General features: G+C 51.9%; 1 protein-coding gene across 3 annotated transcripts in view; it reads left to right on the top strand.

Annotated features, from left to right (window-relative positions):
* Nucleotides 1-20251, top strand: part of col16a1 (collagen, type XVI, alpha 1) — a 425594-nt gene that overhangs the window by 261380 nt on the left and 143963 nt on the right. For all 3 annotated transcript variants that reach the window (XM_078237703.1, XM_078237702.1, XM_078237701.1), the window contains 3 exons: nt 1081-1116; nt 11897-11950; nt 14013-14066. In XM_078237703.1, the coding sequence (XP_078093829.1) occupies nt 1081-1116; nt 11897-11950; nt 14013-14066 (144 nt within the window). The remainder of the gene's footprint in view (nt 1-1080; nt 1117-11896; nt 11951-14012; nt 14067-20251) is intronic.

The raw sequence follows: 20251 nt of genomic DNA, 5'->3' as shown, positions 1-20251 counted from the left end.
ACAGTTTGCTCACCATCAGAATCAGGATATGAAGCCCTCCCAGCTAATCCCTAACCCCTGAGCCAGAAATCATTAGGTGTCCCACTGACTCTTGTTTGAGTTGGGAGATGTTCAGAATGGGGCCCAGGTTTGTTTCGAGCTTCTTCTTCACCTGTGTATTTCTGTAGATCAACATTTTCCTCTGAATATCTTGTTAGCACCTGGGCAGAGCTGGTATTGGCATTCTGCAAATTTGAGCACATGCCCACTATGTCTGTTCTCTGCCTCTTTTTAACCAATTCACCACCCACCTCCATCACCAATCCCATCTTTGTCAAGTGTTTAATCTGGAACTTTGTGGAATGTCTTCTATAAATAACATCCATAGATATACTTCATGATGCAACATGTTGGCAGCATGGTGGCACAGTGGTTAGCACTGCTGCCTCACAGCGCCAGGGACCCGGGTTCAATTCCAGCCTTGGGTCACTGTCTGTGCAGAGTCTGCATATTCTCCCCGTGTCTGCGTGGGTTTCCTCCGGGTGCTCCGTTTTCCTCCCACAGTCCAAAAGACGTGCAGGTTAGGTGGATTGGCCATTCTAAAATGTCCCTTAGTGTCCCAAGATGTGTAGGTTAGGGGGATTATCTGGGTAAATACGTGGGGTAATAGGGGGATAGGACCGGGTGGGTTGCTCCATTGGAGAGTCAGTGCAGGCTCGATGGGCCGAATTGTCTCTTTCTGCACTGTAGGGATTCTATGATTTAGTAAGAGTTCTTTCCAGATTTCCAAATAGAATATTATCTGTGTCTGTCGTGAAGATGTCCACGTTATTTTGAACCATTCACCTTCTCTGAACATAATTGAAAAATCCTTCAGTGTTGAAATAGATATCCCTTACAATCTTTGGGACACATTCCTTTCTGCAGTTCAGTCTGTAAGTTGGGGGAAAACATTGGGTTAGTTTAAACCTTGTGTAAATGTGAATCATGTGGCTCACCAGGTTGAGCTACAGTCCGGATAATTGAGTGTGCAGGAGAATGATCAGACTGGAATCACTGGCTGTTGTGCAACTGTTCAAATGACAAATGTCCATTTCACAGGGTAATATCGGCAAACCAGGAGCCACTGGGAAAAGCGTGAGTACAGTGATTATTTCTGACTTATTGTCTCCTGTTTCATCTCGGACAAACAAAACACAAACCAGTGCTATTTTTTCTGTTTTTATGTGTATAGTGGTGTTGGTTACTGGACGAGCCTGTTAAATCAGTCTTCTGTATGTCAGCAGCGAGTTGTAACTATACACAAATATACAGTAAAGGGTGCATGGAGTTACCTCTAACACAAATGTGAAACCGGTGCTAAGATTGAGATAAAGGCTGAATTCAATGGAATAAGACCCAGACTGTCCACAGTAAACTGGGTAAAGTTGCACATGGGTAAAATGCCAGGAGATGGGTGACACAGTGGTTAGCACTGCTGCCCAACAGCACAGAGTTCTGGGTTCAATTCCCTGCTTGGATCACTGTCTGTATGGAGTCTGCACGTTCTCCCCGTGTCTGCATGGGTTTCCACCGCGTGCTCCAGTTTCCTCTCTCAGTCTAAAGATGTGCAGATCAGGTGGATTGGCCGTGCTAAATTGCCCTTTAGTGTTGTAGTGTTGTAGGTTAGAGAGATTAGTGCGATAGAAGTGTGGGATTACGGGGTTAGGGCAGATGGTGGACCTGGGTAATATGCTCTGTCTGAGGGTCAGTAGTGTCTCGATGGACTGAATGGCCTACTTCTGCACTGTAGGAATAAGGAAGGACTGTAGAAAAAGAGATAACCAGCCATGGATATCTAAGGAAATAAAGGAGGGTATCAGATCGAAAGAAAAGGCAGACAAAGTGGCAAAAATGAGTGGGAAACTAGAGGATTGGGAAATCTTTAAAGGTCAGCAGAAAGCCACGAAAAAAGCTCTAAAGAAAAGTAAGATGGATTATGAGAGTAAAATAGCTCAGAATATAAAAACAGATAGCAAAAGTTTCTACAAATATATAAAACGAAAAAGAGTGGCTAAAGTAAACATTGGTCCTTTAGAGGATGAGATGGGGGATGTAATAACTGGAAATGAAAAAAATGGCTGAGGCATTGAACAGATATTTTGTGTCGGTCTTCACAGTGGAAGACACAAATAACATGCCAAAAATTGATGATAGGAAGGCTATGGTAGGTGAGAACCTAGAAACTATCATTATCACGAAAGAGATAGTGTTGGGCAAGCTAATGGAGCTAAAAGTAGACAAGTCTCCTGGTCCTGATGGAATGCATCCCAGGGTACTAAAAGAGATGGCGGGAGAAATAGCAAATGCACTAGTGGTAATTTATCAAAATTCGCTGGACTCTGGGGTGGTTCCCGCAGATTGGAAAACAGCAAATGTGACGCCACTGTTTAAAAAAGGAGGTAGACAAAAGGCAGGTAACTATAGGCCGGTTAGCTTAACTTCTGTAGTAGGGAAAATGCTTGAATCTATCATCAAGGAAGAAATAGCAAGACATCTGGATATAAATTGTCCCGTTGGTAAGACGCAGCATGGGTTCATGAAGGGCAGGTCATGTTTGACTAATTTGGTGGAATTCTTTGAGAACATTACATGTGCAGTGGACAATGGGGAACCTGTGGATGTGGTGTATCTGGATTTCCAGAAGGCATTTGACAAGGTGCCACACCAAAGACTGCTGCATAAGATAAAGGTGCACAGTGTTAGGGGTAATGTATTAGCATGGATAGAGGATTGGTTAACTAACAGAAAGCAAAGAGTGGGAGTAAATGAGTGTTTTTCTGGTTGGCGATCAGTGACTAGTGGTGTGCCTCAGGGATCAGTGTTGGGACCGCAATTGTTTACGATTTACATAGATGATTTGGAGTTGGGACCAAGTGTAGTGTGTCAAAATTCGCAGATGACACTAAGATGAGTGGCAGGGCAAAGTGTGCAGAGGATGTTGAAAGTCTGCAAAGGGATATAGATAGTCTAAGTGAGTGGGCCAGGGTCTAGCAGATGGAGTACAATGTTGGTAAATGTGAGGTCATCCATTTTGGTAGGAATAACAGCAAAATGGACTATTATTTAAATGGTAAAAAATTGCAGCATGCTGCTGTGCAGAGGGACCTGGGTGCCCTTGTGCAGGAATCACAAGGAGTTGGTTTGCAGGTGCAGCAGATAATTACGAAGGCAAATGGAATTTTGTCCTTCATTGCTAGAGGGATGGAGTTTAAAAACAGCGAGATTAAGTTGCAGCTGTATCGGGTACTGATGAGGCCACACGTGGAGTACTGTGTAGTTTTGGTCTCCTTACTTGAGAAAGGATATACTGGCACTGGAGGGGGTGCAGAGGAGATTCACTAGGTTGATCCCAGAGTTGAGAGGTTGGCTTATGAGGAGAGACTGAGTAGACTGGGGCTATACTCATTGGAATTCAGAAGAATGAGGGGAGATCTTACAGAAACATATAAGATTATGAAGGGAATAGATAAGATAGAAGCAGGGAAGTTGTTTCCACTGGCGGGTGAAACTTGAATTAGGGGGCATAGCCTCAAAATAAGGGGGAGCAGATTTAGGACTGAGTTGAGGAGAAACTTCTTCACACAAAGGGTTGTGAATCTGTGGAATTCCCTGTCGAGTGAGGCAGTTGAGGCTACCTCATTGAATGTTTTTAAGGCAAAGATAGATTCATTTTTGAACAGTAAAGCAATTAAGGATTATGGTGAGTGGGTGGGTAAGTGGAGCGGAGTCCACGCAAAGATCAGCCATGATCTTATTGAATGGCGGAGCAGGCTCGAGGGACCAGATGGTCTACGCCTGCTCCTATTTCTTATGTTCTTATGTTCTTAATCCTATAATTCTATGATTCTTTGAAGCTGTGGTGAACCATCGTTGGTTACCACTGGGGGTTGTTATTATGTTACTGTTGGGCTAGGGTGTTGTTACTGTGGGGGTTGTACAATGTTGTTGGGTTAGGGTGTTTACCTGTTCTAAGTGTTATCATGGCACATCCCGGTGGGGCCCCGCCTCCGGTGGCGAGGTATAAGACCCTCTGCTCCGGCAGGACCCCTTCAGTCTGAACTGGTGTATTCGTGTTAGTAGTTCCATTGTTACACAATAAAAGCCTTCTATATCGAAGCCTTGTTCCACGTGCTTGATTGTCGCGCATCAATTTTATTGTGTAACAGAAAACTCTCAGCTGTACAAAAAAAGAGTATGGAACAGATCTTAAAACCAGATCGTCTGGCGCTGGACCCACGTGCGGTCGGTGCCGCTAACACCTTCGACCACTGGTGGAAGTGTTTCGAAGACTACCTGGCTGCCTCTGTAGCTATTACTACAGACAGTGACAAACTCCAAGTCCTCCACGCAAGGGTAAGCGACATGATTTATCTCGCGATTCGTGCGGCTCCCACTTACCCGAGGGCCGTCGAGCTCCTGAAGAAATGATACACGAAACCACCAAAGAGATACACGCTCGTTACCTCCTCGCTACACGACGTCGGCAGTCGGGCGAAACCATGGAGGACTACGCCAATGAGCTCCTGCAGCTTGCCAGGGGTTGCGATTGTAAAGACGTATCAGCCGAACAATACATGTACGACCTCGCCCGAGACGCGTTCGTAGCAGGGGTAGGGTCCTCGTACATCAGGCTTAAATTGCTGGAAAAGGGGAACCTCGACTTGACCCAAGCGATGGAGATGGCTGAGATGCTGGAAGCGGCGTCGAAAAGCTTGGCGCTGTACCCCGAGGACCACGTGCAGTCAACGTGGCAGGAGCAAGCTCAGCTCCCTCCTCGCCCCGCTAACCCGCGCTCCCAGATCGATCCGACGACGGCGGCAGCTCCAGGTGGCCAGCGATGCTATTTTTGCAGTGGGGCCAAGCATCCACGGCAACAGTGTCCGGCAAGAACGGCTATCTGCAGCCAGTGCGGTAAAAAAGGCCACTACGGTAAAGTCTGCAGGTCGAAGTCTAAAAACGGCAGTGCAGCTTGTAACCCTCCAGAACGGAGACAATCTCCTTCGGCGTCGCAGTACCCACGAGGTCCGACCACGTGCGAACCCAGGACGGCGCCATCGTGGCTGACGGAGGAGGAGGAAGACCACCAGGAGTCGCTGCGTTTGGCGCCCTCGCCCACGTGCGATTCATGGGGGCGGCCATCATGGTCCACGACGACTAGGAGCGACCAGCAGGGGTCCTCAGCATCAACATCGGCGGCATGCAGTGACGCCCAGGGGCCAACGGTGGCGTCGATCTCCCTGGACCAGACTAAGCACCACAGGCTTGAGAATTCCATGATGGATATAAAGGTAAATGGTCGAACTGTGAATTGTCTGTTTGACAGTGGGAGCACCGAAAGTTTCATACACCCTGAAACTGCTAAAAGGTGTGGACTCCGGGTTCTCCCTGCCAAGCAGACAATTTCCATGGCATCACGGTCCCGGTCTGTACCGATCCAAGGACGATGTATGGTAACTCTTGAGGTACAGGGCACAATTTACGAGCAATACAGGCTCCTTGTGTTACCTCACCTTTGTGCGCCAATTCTCCTCGGACTAAATTTTATGGCCCACATGAAGAGTGTGATCCTACAGTACGGTGGGCCACTCCCTTCACTGGCAGTAGGGAATCAGCCGCAGCCGCCAAATTGCCCAAAGCGCCCCGCATGCAATCTTTCCACTCTGAAAATCACTACACCATCCCTCTTTAAGAATCTGGTACCAGGCTGCAAGCCCATCGCTACTAAAAGTAGGCATTACAGTGCTGAGGACCGGATCTTTATTAGATCTGAGGTTCAGCGGCTCCTCAAGGAAGGGATCATACAGGCCAGTGCTAGTCCGTGGAGAGCGCAGGTCGTGGTAGTCAAAAGCGGGAACAAACCTCGGATGGTCATCGACTACAGTCAGACCATTAATCGTTATACGCAGCTGGATGCGTATCCTCTCCCGCGCATTTCTGATATGGTCAATCAGATTGCGCAGTACCGAGTGTTCTCTACCATAGACCTTAAGTCCGCCTACCATCAACTCCCCATCCGCCCAGAGGACCGACAATACATGGCTTTTGAGGCGGATGGTCGTCTATACCAATTCCTCAGGGTTCCTTTTGGTGTCACCAATGGGGTCTCGGACTTCCAGCGTGCTATGGACCGAATGGTGGACCAGAACGGGTTGCGGGCTACCTTCCCGTACCTGGATAACGTCACCATCTGCGGCCATGACCAGCAGGACCACGACACGAATCTCCAACACTTTCTGCGCACCGCATCTCGCCTGAACCTGACCTATAACAGGGAGAAGTGCGTATTCCGTACGCGCAGGTTAGCCATCCTCGGATACGTGGTGGAAAACGGGGTCATTGGCCCTGATCCAGACCGTATGCGCCCCCTTACTGAACTTCCCTTGCCCGCTAGCACGAAAGCACTGAGGAGATGCCTCGGGTTCTTTTCGTATTATGCGCAGTGGGTCCCCAACTACGCGGACAAAGCTCGTCCGCTCATCAAGTCCACGACCTTCCCACTTACGCCGGAGGCCCAATTGGCCTTCAAGGCTTTGAAAAGCGACATCTCGAAAGCCACGATGCACGCGGTGGATGAATCCATTCCTTTCCAGGTGGAGAGTGATGCATCTGATTTCGCCCTAGCCGCCACACTAAACCAGGCAGGCAGGCCCGTCGCGTTCTTTTCCCGCACCCTTCAAGGCCCCGAAATTCGGCACTCAGCGGTGGAGAAGGAGGCTCAGGCCATTGTGGAGGCAGTCAGACACTGGCGCCATTACCTGGCGGGGAAGCGGTTCACCCTGATCACGGATCAACGATCCGTGGTGTTTATGTTCAGCAACACGCAGAGGGGCAAGATCAAGAACGATAAGATCTTGCGGTGGAGAATTGAGCTCTCCACCTATAATTACGATATTATGTATCGTCCAGGGAAGCTCAATGAGCCCTCGGATGCCCTCTCGCGCGGAACATGCGCCATCATGCAGGAGGACCGCTTGAAGGCCCTCCACAATGATCTGTGTCATCCTGGAGTCACCAGACTCTACCATTTCGTCAAAGCCCGCAACCTGCCCTACTCGGTGGAGGATGTCAGGTCAGTGACGAGAAGCTGTCGGATTTGCGCAGAATGCAAACCACACTTTTATCGACCAGACCGGGCACAATTGGTCAAGGCCACTCGCCCTTTTGAGAGGCTGAGTGTGGATTTTAAGGGCCCCCTTCCCTCAACGGACCGGAACGTCTATTTCCTCAACATAATAGACGAGTACTCCCGGTTCCCGTTTGTTGTCCCCTGTGCAGACACGTCGACTGCCACCGTCATCAAGGCATTCAGTGAGCTTTTTACCCTGTTCGGGTACCCCTGCTACATTCATAGCGACAGGGGCTCGTCGTTCATGAGCAACGACTTGAGGCAATTCCTGCTCTCATTCGGGATTGCCTCTAGTAGAACCACGAGCTACAACCCTAGGGGTAACGGACAGGTGGAAAGGGAGAATGCTACAGTCTGGAAGGCTGTCCTACTGGCACTGAAATCCAGGGGCCTTCCAGTCTCCCGTTGGCAGGAGGTCCTTCCAAATGCGCTCCATTCTATCCGCTCCCTCCTGTGTACGGCAACCAATGCTACTCCCCACGAGAGGATGTTCTCATTCCCTCGGAAGTCGTCCTCGGGGATCTCATTGCCAGCCTGGTTGACGTACCCAGGACCCGTCCTTCTGCGGCGACATGTGAGGGCTCGCAGGTCCGACCCCTTGGTCGAACCGGTCCAACTCCTCCACGCCAACCCTCAGTATGCCTATGTGGCATATCCTGACGGGCGAGAGGACACTGTCTCCATTAGAGACCTGGCGCCCGCAGGGGACGTAGCAACTCCTGTCGCTCCTATTCCCCCTGTCACGAATCCACTACTCCTCATTGCTTCTCCAGACGTGGCGCGGTCAGCACCGGGACCAGTGCATAACAGTTCTACTCCCATGTACAGCTTGCCTGAGACTCGGAGATCGGCGCCACCACCGAAGGTTCCAGGATCCCCTGCACCATCGCCTCACCAGGGCCAACCGGCCCGGGAGTCCTTGAGGGGACAGCCGGACGTTGATTTGGAGAGAACGCCACCGCAAGCACCTGCTCCGGTTTCGCAACCGGTGTTGAGGAGATCACAGCGTCGGTGCGGTCCTCCGGACCGTCTGGACTTGTGAATTCTGTATATATGACCTGTTTTTTCTTGCACCCCGCCGCCTTTTGTTTTTAAAGGAGGGGTGAATGTGGTGAACCATCGTTGGTTACCACTGGGGGTTGTTATTATGTTACTGTTGGGCTAGGGTGTTGTTACTGTGGGGGTTGTACAATGTTGTTGGGTTAGGGTGTTTACCTGTTATAAGTGTTATCATGGCACATCCCGGTGGGGCCCCGCCTCCGGTGGCGAGATATAAGACCCTCTGCTCCGGCAGGACCCCTTCAGTCTGAACTGGTGTATTCGTGTTAGTAGTTCCATTGTTACACAATAAAAGCCTTCAATATCGAAGCCTTGTTCCACGTGCTTGATTGTCGCGCATCAGAAGCATTCAAGAAATTTGCTGCCTTTTTGACATGTGCCAGTCTACTGTATCAATCAATATAAAACTTAAAATTCCCCATTATAACCTCTCTACCTTTACCACATGCTTGTCTAATCACTGAATCTTGTCTGATATCTGAGGTTATGCAATCAGTTACTTCACAGGGGTTTGGACAGACCTCCCAACACAGTCTGAAATCCTCTTCTTCTTTATGGGCAGAAGGAAGTCTCCTTTGTCTACTTACCTCATGTCATTCCCTCTTATCATTGATGTCATTTCCTTCTTAGCCACTGAGTCTACTCTCCTCCGTCTTTAACCTGCAGACATTATAACCTGCTATCGTGAGTTTAGTGTGTAGTGGGGACAGTATAGAGGCAGCTTTACTCTGTATCTAACCCCGTGCTGTACCTGTCCTGGGAGTGTTTGATGGGGACAGTGTAGAGGGAGCTTTACTCTGTATCTAACCCCGTGCTGTACCTGCCCTGGGAGTGTTTAATGGGGACAGTGTAGAGGGAGCTTTACTCTGTATCTAACCCCGTGCTGTACCTGTCCTGGGAGTGTTTGACGGGGACAGTGTAGAGGGAGCTTTACTCTGTATCTAACCCCATACTGTACCTGTCCTCGGAGTGTTTGATGGGGACAGTGTAGAGGGAGCTTTACTCTGTATCTAACCCCGTGCTGTACCTGTCCTGGGAGTGTTTGATGGGGACAGTGTAGAGGGAGCTTTACTCTGTATCTAACCCCATGCTGAACCTGTGCTGGGAGTGTTTGATGGGGACAGTGTAGAGGGAGCTTTACTCTGTATCTAACCCTGTGCTGTACCTGTCCTGGGAGTGTTTGATGGGGACAGTGTAGAGGTGGCTTTACTCTGTATCTAGCCCCGTGCTGTACCTGTCCTGGGAGTGTTTGATGGGGACAGCGTAAAGGGAGCTTTACTCTGTATCTAACCCCGTGCTGTACCTGCCCTGGGAGTGTTTGATGGTAAGAAGTCTCACAACACCAGGTTAAAGTCCAACAGGTTTACTTGGTAGCAAATGGAAATATTTGCTACCAAATAAACCTGCTGGACTTTAACCTGGTGTTGTGAGACTTCTTACTGTGCTTACCCCAGTCCAACGCCGGCATCTCCACATCGTGTTTGATGGGGACAGTGTAGAGGAAGCTTTACTCTATCTAACCCCATACTGTACCTGTCCTGGGAGTGTTTGATGGGGGACAGTGTAGAGGAGCTTTACTCTGTATCTAACCCCGTGCTGTACCTGCCCTGGGAGTGTTTGATGGGGACAGTGTAGAGGGAGCTTTACTCTGTATCTAACCCCGTGCTGTACCTGTCCTGGGAGTGTTTGATGGGGACTGTGTAGAAGGAGTTTTACTCTGTATCTAACCCCGTGCTGTACCTGTCCTGGGAGTGTTTGATGGGGACAGTGTAGAAGGATTTTTACTCTGTATCTAAACCCCGTGCTGTACCTGTCCTGGGAGTGTTTGATGGAGACAGTGTAGAGGGAGCTTTACTCTGTATCTAACCCTGTGCTGTACCTGCCCTGGGAGTGTTTGATGGGGGACAGTGTAGAGGGGGCTTTACTCTGTATCTAACCCCATGCTGTACCTGTCCTGGGAGTGTTTGATGGGGACAGTGTGGAGGGAGCTTTACTCTGTATCTAACCCTGTGCTGTACCTGCCCTGGGAGTGTTTGATGGGGGACAGTGTAGAGGGGGCTTTACTCTGTATCTAACCCCGTGCTGTACCTGTCCTGGGAGTGTTTGATGGGGACAGTGTGGAGGGAGCTTTACCCTGTATCTAACCCCGTGCTGTACCTGTCCTGGGAGTGTTTGATGGGGACAGTGTGGAGGGAGCTTTACTCTGTATCTAACCCCGTGCTGTACCTGTCGTGGGAGTGTTTGGAACAGGCAGAAAACGAAGTCACGGTTCCCAGTGTTAGTTTGGTGTTAGCCAAGGATCAGTGGGTGCACTCCTCACTGACTCTGGAGACTTGAACACAATGGGGCAATTCTCCAGCCCTGTGTGTCCAACCCTGCAAATCGCATTGTGGCCAGAGAATCACCAAAGAGGTGCCAAACACAACTTGGGAGGTTGGCACTGCCAGGATTGCACTGATAAGGGGCAGGGATTAAAGGGGGTGCCTGGGGGGGTGGGTGCCTGAGCGACGTCAGAGCGGTGTGTAGCTGAATTGCCCAGGGGGAGGGGGGGGGCGATGCCCCATTCTCGCTGGCAATGGGTGGCGCAGCCGGGTCACCCTGATGCCTGCGTTGTGTGAGGGTGACCTGGTCATTTAGTGATGGGGGAAGATTTCCCTCTGGGGTTGAGCGTGGGGAGTGTACCCCAAAACTGCGGGGGATCGCGATGTCTATGGGGAAAAGGTTGGGGAGGGCACAGTCAGAACCTTCAGCTTTACCTGGAGATTGAGGCACTGTTTTGAATTGGTGATTACGATCTCTGAGGAGCTGCTCTTGCCAGTGTCTTTAGATCCCACACATCTGCTTCCCAGCAGCCATCTCTTTAACTCCAGAAGAATCTGAGAGTGGATTGCAATCTGGATTGTGCTGACCCACCCGGCGGCAATCTCACTGCTTTTCCCGCTAGAGCTGACACTTAGTCATTTTATGAGAGGATTCCACCCAACAGCCGCACGGTGACACAGTGGTTAGCACTGCTATCTCACAGCGCCAGGGACCCGGGTTCAATTCCAGCCTTGGGACACTGTCTGTGTAGAGTCCGCACATTCTCCCCGTGTCTGCATGGGTTTCCTCCGGGTGCTCCAGTTTCCTCCCACAGTCTGAAAGATGTGCTGGTTTGGTGGATTGACCGTGCTAAATGTGTGGATTTACAGGGATGGGGTGGGGGAAAGCGCCTGGGTAAGGTACTCTGTCAGAGAGAGAGAGTCAGTACAGCCTCGATGGGCCGAATGGCCTCCTTCTGCACTGTAGGGATTCTATGAATATCTAGGCTGTCATTGCCAGTGCAGTGCTGAGGTAGTGCTGTACAATCTTTCTCAAGAGATTTTGAACCAAGGCCCTGCCTGTGCTTCTAGAGGGATGTATGAGATGTCATGGATTAGGGGAATCCTCCTTCATGTACTGGGGCAATATTTATCCCTCAACCAACATCACTAAAACAGATGTTCTGATCGTTATCACTGTGTTGTTTGTGGGATCTTGCTGTACACATTTAGGCCACAGTGTGTCCTACCTCCAAAGGTACGGAATTAGCTGCAAGGTGCTTTTGGATGCAGTGAGATTGTGCAAAGGGCTATATAAATACAAGTCTTTCTTTAATCAATATATTTAAATCACCCTTCCTAAAGCTGTCTTTACGTTTGTTTTCTGAAGGGTAAACGTGGCAATCAGGGGGTCCCTGGGCATCTGGGCGAAAAAGGCAACAAGGTAAGTGCATGAATCTCTAACCCTCTCTCTGCTCAACTCCCAGAGCCACAGGAGAACATTCAGCCCATCGACTGTGTGCCAGCTCTCTGTGGAGAAATCCCAGTACCCTGCTTTATCCCCATGGCTCTGCTAGATTATTTCTCTGAAACGCTCATCCCGTTCCCTTTTATAATCATTGTTCCCCTTCGCTTCTGGAACCCTCACGCTCATTACCACTTGCTGCATAAAAGCATCCCCCCCCCCCGCCCGCCCCCTCTCGCATCTCACCCAAAACCGTAAATCTGTCCCTGCACCATCAGCTTTTCCCTGTCTACCTCATCTAAACCTGTCCTATCCCTGCACACCTCGATCAGATCTTCCCTCAATCTCCTTCCCCACAAGGAGAACAAACCCAGCTTCTCCAACCCACACTTTGTAGCTAAAATGTCCAGGACCATTCTGGTCAATCTCCTCACCACCACCCCACACTCGCGCCCCCCCTTCCCCCGCCTCTCCAGGACCCTCATATCCTTCTTAAAGCATGGGGACCAGAACTGGCCGCAATACACTCGCAAACTAGATTTGTATAAAGATTCAGCATAACTTACCAGCTCTTGCTGGTTCTATTTATGAAGCCCAACATCCCAGTTGGGCTCTGGTCAGACCCCATTTGGAATATTATGAGCAGTTTTGGGCCCCATACCAAAGGAAGGATATGCTGATTTTGGAAAGGGTCCAGAGGAGACTCACGAGAATGATCAGGAATGAAGGGTTTGTAATATGAGGAGCGGTTGAGGACTCTGCGTCTCTACTCGATGGAGTTTCGAAGGATGAGGGAGGGTCTAATTTAAATTTACAGAATACTGAGAGGCCTAGAAAGAGTGGACGCGGAGAGGATGTTTCCACGAGTGGGAGAGGCTAGAACTCGAGGGCACAATCTCAGAGTGAAGGGACGCTCCTTTAACACTGAGATGAGGAGGAATTTCTTCAGCCAGGGGGTGGTAAATCTGTGGAACTCATTGCCACAGAGGGATGTGGAGGCCAGGTCATTGAGTGTCTTTAAGACAGAGATAGATAGGTTCTTGATCAATAAGGGGATCAGGGGTTATGGGGAGAAGGCAGGAGAATAGGGATGAGAATCATATCAGCCATGATTGAATGGCGGAGCAGACTCGATGGGCCAAATGGCCTAATTCTGCTCCTATACCTTTTGGTCTTATATGCTTTGAGGAGAAGACACTGAGGATTCAATCTTATCGTTACAAAATATCTCGAGCAGGGTGTCTACCTAGCCTGTGGCCTGGAGCTGTACCTAACCCCTGGCCCCTGACAACTGGAACCTGAAGCAGCAATCTGAGACACAATGCCCACCATGAGGCAATGGTTTTTCAACTCCAACTAGGAGAATGGCTCCTGAATGAATCATTCCCTGTGGAACAATATCCCAATCAGAATTGTTCCATGTGGAATGATATCCCAGCCGGAATCATTCCCTGTGAACATTAGCCCAGCCAGAATTGTTCCCTGTGGAACAATATCCCAGTCAGAATCTTTCCCTGTGGAAAAATATCCCAACCGGAACCGTTCCCTGTGGAATGTTATCCCAGTCAGAATGGTTCCCTGTGGAACATTATCCCAGTCAGAATCTTTCCCTGTGGAACAATATCGACAGTAAGAGTTTTAACAACACCAGGTTAAAGTCCAACAGGTTTATTTGGTAGCAAATGCCATTAGCTTTCGGAGCGTTGCTCCTTCGAGGAGCAGCGCTCCGAAAGCTCATGGCATTTGCTACCAAATAAACCTGTTGGACTTTAACCTGGTGTTGTTAAAACTCTTACTGTGTTTACCCCAGTCCAACGCCGGCATCTCCACATCACGATATCCCAGTCAGAATGGTTCCCTGTGGAATGTTATCCCAGCTGGAATCTTTCCTTGTGGAGGTGTCTTGCTGTCACAGTCAGGACTTTGTGCGTGGGATGGTCAAAAGGAATAAAGCATTGTGGTGTTTTTGTTTAGCTGACTGTTTACCAAGCATTTTAAACAGGGATTGAAATTTTCATCAGCGTTCCTGTTTGTTTTTCAGGGTGATTTTGGAGATAGAGGCATCGCAGGAGCTCCAGGGACCAAAGGAGAAAAGGTTTGTGTGGAATTTTGTTGCGAAGAATTGTAGAATTTCTTCTCTGCCAGAACGCTGTATCTTTATCTCTGCTTTGTCTCACTGCCAGTGGTTGGTGACATGTATAGGCACGATCACACTCACCCCTGAGCAAAGAGACACAGGGTGGCACTGTGCCACAGTGGTTCGCACGGCTGCCTCACAGTGTCAGGGACCCGGGTTCAATTCCAGCTTTGGATGACTTCTGTGTAGAATCTGCACATCCTCCCCGTTTCTGCCTGGGTTTCCTTTGGGTTCTCTGGCTTCCTCCCACTCTCAAAAGATGTGCAGGTGAGGTGGATTGGCCAAGCGAAATGTGTGGGGTTACGGGGATAGGCCAGAGCGGTGGGCCTGGGTAAAATGCTCATTCATCTAGTCGGTACAGGCTTGATGAACTGAATGGCCTCCCTCAGCAGCATCGGGAATCAATGGAGACTGTGGGTTCAAGCCCACTCCAGATTCCTGAACATATCATTCAGGCTGAGACTATAGTGCAGTACTGAGAGAGTGCTGCACTGTCAGAGGGTCAGTACTGAGGGAGTGCCGCACTGTCAGAGGGTCAGTGCTGAGGGATTGCAGCACTGTCACAGGGTCTGTACTGAGGGAGCGCCGCACTGTCAGAGGGTCAGGGCTGAGGGAGTGCCGCACTGTCACACGGTCAGTACTGAGGGAGTGCTGCACTGTCAGAGGGTCAATATTGAGGGAGTGCCGCACTGTCAGAGGGTCAGTACTGAGAGAGTGCTGCACTGTCAGAGGGTCAGTACTGAGGGAGTGCCGCACTGTCAGAGGGTCAATGCTGAGGGATTGCAGCACTGTCACAGGGTCTGTACTGAGGGAGTGCTGCACTGTCAGAGGGTCAGTACTGAGGGAGTGCCGCACTGTCAGAGGGTCAGTACTGAGGGAGTGCTGCACAGTCAGAGGGTCAGGACTGAGGGAGTGCTGCACTGTCAGAGGGTCAGTACAGAGGGAGTGCTGCACTGTCAGAGGGTCAGTGCTGAGGGAGTGCCGCACTGTCAGAGGGTCAGTACTGAGGGAATGCTGCTCTGTCAGAAGATCAATACTGAGGGAGTGCCGCACTGTCAGAAGGTCAGTGCTGAGGGAGTGCCGCACTGTCAGAGGGTCAGTACTGAGGGAGTGCCGCACTGTCAGAGGGTCAGTGCTGAGGGAGTGCCGCACTGTCAGAGGGTCAGTGCTGAGGGGTTGCAGCACTGTCAGAGGGTCAGTACTGAGGGAGTGCAGCACTGTCAGAAGGTCAGTGCTGAGGGAGTGCCGCACTGTCAGAGGGTCAGTGCTGAGGGATTGCAGCACTGTCAGAGGGTCAGTACTGAGGGAGTGCTGCTCTGTCAGAGGATCAATACTGAGGGAGTGCTGCACTGTCAGAGTGTCAGTACTGAGGGAGTGCTGCACTGTCACAGGGTCAGTACTGAGGGAGTGCCGCACTGTCACAGGGTCAGTACTGAGGGAGTGCTGCACAGCCAGAGGGTCAGTACTGAGGGAGCGCTGCACTGTCAGAGGGTCAGTGCTGAGGGAGTGCCGCACTGTCAGAGGGTCAGTGCTGAGGGAGTGCTGCACTGTCAGAGGGTCAGTGCTGAGGGAGTGCCGCACTTCAGTGGGTCAGTACTGAGGGAGTGACGCACTTCAGAGGGTCAGTACTGAGGGAGTGCTGCACTGTCAGAGGGTCAGTGCTGAGCGAGTGCCGCACTTCAGAGGGTCAGTACTGAGTGAGTGCCGCACTGTCAGAGGGTCAGTACTGAGGGAGTGCTGCACTTCAGAGGGTCAGAACTGAGGGAGTGCTGCATTGTCAGAGGACCAGTACTGTGGGAGTGCCGCACTGTCAGAGGGTCAGTACTGAGGGAGTGCTGCACTGTCAGAGGACCAGTACTGTGGGAGTGCCGCACTGTCAGAGGGTCAGTACTGAGGGAGTGCCGCACTGTCAGAGGACCAGTACTGTGGGAGTGCCGCACTTCAGAGGGTCAGTACTGAAGGACTGCTGCACTGTCAGAGGGTCAGTGCTGAGGGAGTGCCGCACTGTCAGAGGGTCAGTGCTGAGGGAGTGCTGCACAGTCAGAGGGTCAGTACTGAGGGAGTGCCGCACTGTCAGAGGGTCAGTGCTGAGGGAATGCAGCACTGTCAGAGGGTCAGTGCTGAGGGAGTGCCGCACTGTCAGAGGGTCAGTACTGAGGGAGTGCCGCACTGTCAGAGGGTCAGTACTGAGGGAGTGCCGCACTGTCAGAGGGTCAGTACTGAGGGAGTGCCGCACTGTCAGAGGACCAGTACTGTGGGTGTGCCGCACTTCAGAGGGTCAGTACTGAAGGACTGCTGCACTGTCAGAGGGTCAGTGCTGAGGGAGTGCCGCACTGTCAGAGGGTCAGTGCTGAGGGAGTGCTGCACAGTCAGAGGGTCAGTACTGAAGGACTGCTGCACTGTCAGAGGGTCGGTGCTGAGGGAGTGCCGCACTGTCAGAGCGTCAGTACTGAAGGACTGCTGCTCTGTCAGAGGATCAATACTGAGGGAGTGCCGCACTGTCAGAGGGTCAGTGCTGAGGGAGTGCCGCACTGTCAGAGGGTCAGTACTGAGGGAGTGCCGCACTGTCAGAGGGTCAGTACTGAGGGAGTGCCGCACTGTCAGAGGGTCAGTACTGAGGGAGTGCCGCACTGTCAGAGGGTCAGTACTGAGGGAGTGCCGCACTTCAGAGGGTCAGTACTGAGTGAGTGCTGCACTGTCAGAGGGTCAGTGCTGAGGGAGTTCCGCACTGTCAGAGGGTCAGTGCTGAGGGAGTGCCGCACTGTCAGAGAGTCAGTCCTGAGGGAGTGCTGCACTTCAGAGGGTCAGTACTGAGGGAGTGCTGCACTGTCAGAGGACCAGTACTGTGGGAGTGCCGCACTGTCAGAGGGTCAGTACTGAGGGAGTGCCGCACTGTCAGAGGACCAGTACTGTGGGTGTGCCGCACTTCAGAGGGTCAGTACTGAAGGACTGCTGCACTGTCAGAGGGTCAGTGCTGAGGGAGTGCCGCACTGTCAGAGGGTCAGTGCTGAGGGAGTGCTGCACAGTCAGAGGGTCAGTACTGAAGGACTGCTGCACTGTCAGAGGGTCGGTGCTGAGGGAGTGCCGCACTGTCAGAGCGTCAGTACTGAAGGACTGCTGCTCTGTCAGAGGATCAATACTGAGGGAGTGCCGCACTGTCAGAGGGTCAGTGCTGAGGGAGTGCCGCACTGTCAGAGGGTCAGTACTGAGGGAGTGCCGCACTGTCAGAGGGTCAGTACTGAGGGAGTGCCGCATTGTCAGAGGGTCAGTACTGAGGGAGTGCCGCACTGTCAGAGGGTCAGTGCTGAGGGGTTGCAGCACTGTCAGAGGGTCAGTACTGAGGGAGTGCAGCACTGTCAGAAGGTCAGTGCTGAGGGAGTGCCACACTGTCAGAGGGTCAGTCCTGAGGGAGTGCTGCACTTCAGAGGGTCAGTACTGAGGGAGTGCTGCACTGTCAGAGGACCAGTACTGAGGGAGTGCCGCACTGTCAGAGGGTCAGTACTGAGGGAATGCCGCACTGTCAGAGGACCAGTACTGTGGGTGTGCCGCACTTCAGAGGGTCAGTACTGAAGGACTGCTGCACTGTCAGAGGGTCAGTGCTGAGGGAGTGCCACACTGTCAGAGGGTCAGTGCTGAGGGAGTGCTGCACAGTCAGAGGGTCAGTACTGAAGGACTGCTGCACTGTCAGAGGGTCGGTGCTGAGGGAGTGCCGCACTGTCAGAGCGTCAGTACTGAAGGACTGCTGCTCTGTCAGAGGATCAATACTGAGGGAGTGCCGCACTGTCAGAGGGTCAGTGCTGAGGGAGTGCCGCACTGTCAGAGGGTCAGTACTGAGGGAGTGCCGCACTGTCAGAGGGTCAGTACTGAGGGAGTGCCGCACTTCAGAGGGTCAGTACTGAGTGAGTGCTTCACTGTCAGAGGGTCAGTGCTGAGGGAGTGCCGCACTGTCAGAGGGTCAGTCCTGAGGGAGTGCTGCACTTCAGAGGGTCAGTACTGAGGGAGTGCTGCACTGTCAGAGGACCAGTACTGTGGGAGTGCCGCACTGTCAGAGGGTCAGTACTGAGGGAGTGCTGCACTGTCAGAGGACCAGTACTGTGGGAGTGCCGCACTTCAGAGGGTCAGTACTGAAGGACTGCTGCACTGTCAGAGGGTCAGTGCTGAGGGAGTGCCGCACTGTCAGAGGGTCAGTGCTGAGGGAGTGCTGCACAGTCAGAGGGTCAGTACTGAAGGACTGCTGCACTGTCAGAGGGTCAGTGCTGAGGGAGTGCCGCACTGTCAGAGGGTCAGTGCTGTGGGAGTGCCGCACTGTCAGAGGGTCATTGCTGAGGGAGTGCCTCACTGTCAGAGGGTCAGTGCTGAGGGAGTGCTGCACAGTCAGAGGGTCAGTACTGAGGGAGTGCTGCACTGTCAGAGGGTCAGTGCTGAGGGAGTGCTGCACTGTCAGAGGGTCAGTACTGAGGGAGTGCTGCACAGTCAGAGGGTCAGTACTGAGGAAGTGCTGCACTGTCAGAGGGTCAGTACTGAGGGAGTGCCGCACTGTCAGAGGGTCATTGCTGAGGGAGTGCCACACTGTCAGAGGGTCAGTACAGAGGGAGTGCCGCACTGTCAGAGGGTCAGTACAGAGGGTGTGCCACACTGTCAGAGGGTCAGTACTGAGGGAGTGCTGCACTGTCAGAAGGCCAGTACTGAGGCATTAAAGCTATCTGCCCTGTCAGCTCTGATTGCTATATTTAAAGACCCGAGGGGCTCTCCCTGCTTTCCAGACCAATAAGCTTTGAGCTGTCATCAGTACAACAGATTATCAGGTGATTTAACTCAGTGCTGTTAATCTTGCTGTGTGCAGATTGACTGCTGTTACTCCCAACGATGTAACACCTCTGATGTATTCCATTGGCGGCACTCTGGTCGACACCCTGAGGTCTTTGGTGGTATCTTGTATCCCACCTCTCCCATAGTGGGGTGTGTTCAGTCAGGTGGGAGGTTGCTGGGTGAGGACCTCACTGCTCTCTCCACCTCGATTCATTCTGGAGCAGGATGGCCTTTCCACCTCACCGCCAATAGAGGCCCCCAACTAGGCCTCACCTCACCGTTACTGGTGTTAACCCAGCGACAGGCAGAGAGAGCTCTCCCGGTGTGTCTGCAATCTCCAAGGAGGGCCCCTTGCCCCAAAGTCACTCAGTGCCTGATCGAGAGAACTGGCATCAGGAATCTGGGGGATGAGGGGGAGTGAGCAAGCAGGGCATTGAAAGCCATCCCCCTGTCCTTTCTGCCAACTACCCTCCTTTGGAAGCCACCTCTTCATAGAAATCATAGAAACCCTACAGTGCAGAAGGAGGCCATTCGGCCCATCGAGTCTGCACCAACCACAATCCCACCCAGGCCCTACCCCCACATATTTACCCGCTAATCCCTCTAACTACGCATCTCAGGGACAATTTTTAACCTGGTCAATCAACCTAACCCGCACATCTTTGGACTGTGGGAGGAAACCGGAGCACCCGGAGGAAACCCACGCAGACACGAGGAGAATGTGCAAACTCCACACAGACAGCGACCCAAGCCGGGAATCGAACCCGAGACCCTGGAGCTGTGAAGCAGCAGTGCTAATCACTGTGCTACCGTGCCGCCCATAGTTGGCCCTCTTGCCAACACTCACCTGGGCCTGGCACCTTGATCCTCGGCTTCGTGTGGGTGCAGTGGCCAGCGCCTCCCCTGTGGAGCTACTGAGTACAGAAGAGCAGCCAGCCTCTGATTGGCTGGCAGCTCTCAGCATGCTGGACCTTTGGGGTCGTTGATCCTGGGGGAAGGGTCGACACCGAGTGGCACAACATGTGACGGCCCCCCTGAAAAGAGGCAACATAGGGGTCTTACCATCTCTACAGCCAATGGCTGAGGCCCCCATTCTGTTCACAAGATCCATCCTCTGAAAGGCATTTGTGAATACAAACTCTAACTTTGAATTCTGCTGTCTGTTTAAATCCCTTCCGAACAGCAAACATTTGTCTTGATGTTAATTCAGGCTCTTCACAGAGTCCCTTTGACGAGAGGAGCTTGTAGAGGTCTTTATGGGGAAATAAGAGAACTTGACAAGGATACAGGATTGGGGTTAGAGAGGGGGTGAGGGCAGGGTGGGGTCTCGGAGG

Source organism: Mustelus asterias, chromosome 21 (assembly GCF_964213995.1).
Source record: "Mustelus asterias chromosome 21, sMusAst1.hap1.1, whole genome shotgun sequence".
Lineage (NCBI taxonomy): Eukaryota > Metazoa > Chordata > Chondrichthyes > Carcharhiniformes > Triakidae > Mustelus > Mustelus asterias.
This window is presented reverse-complemented; position numbering and strand designations above follow the sequence as displayed.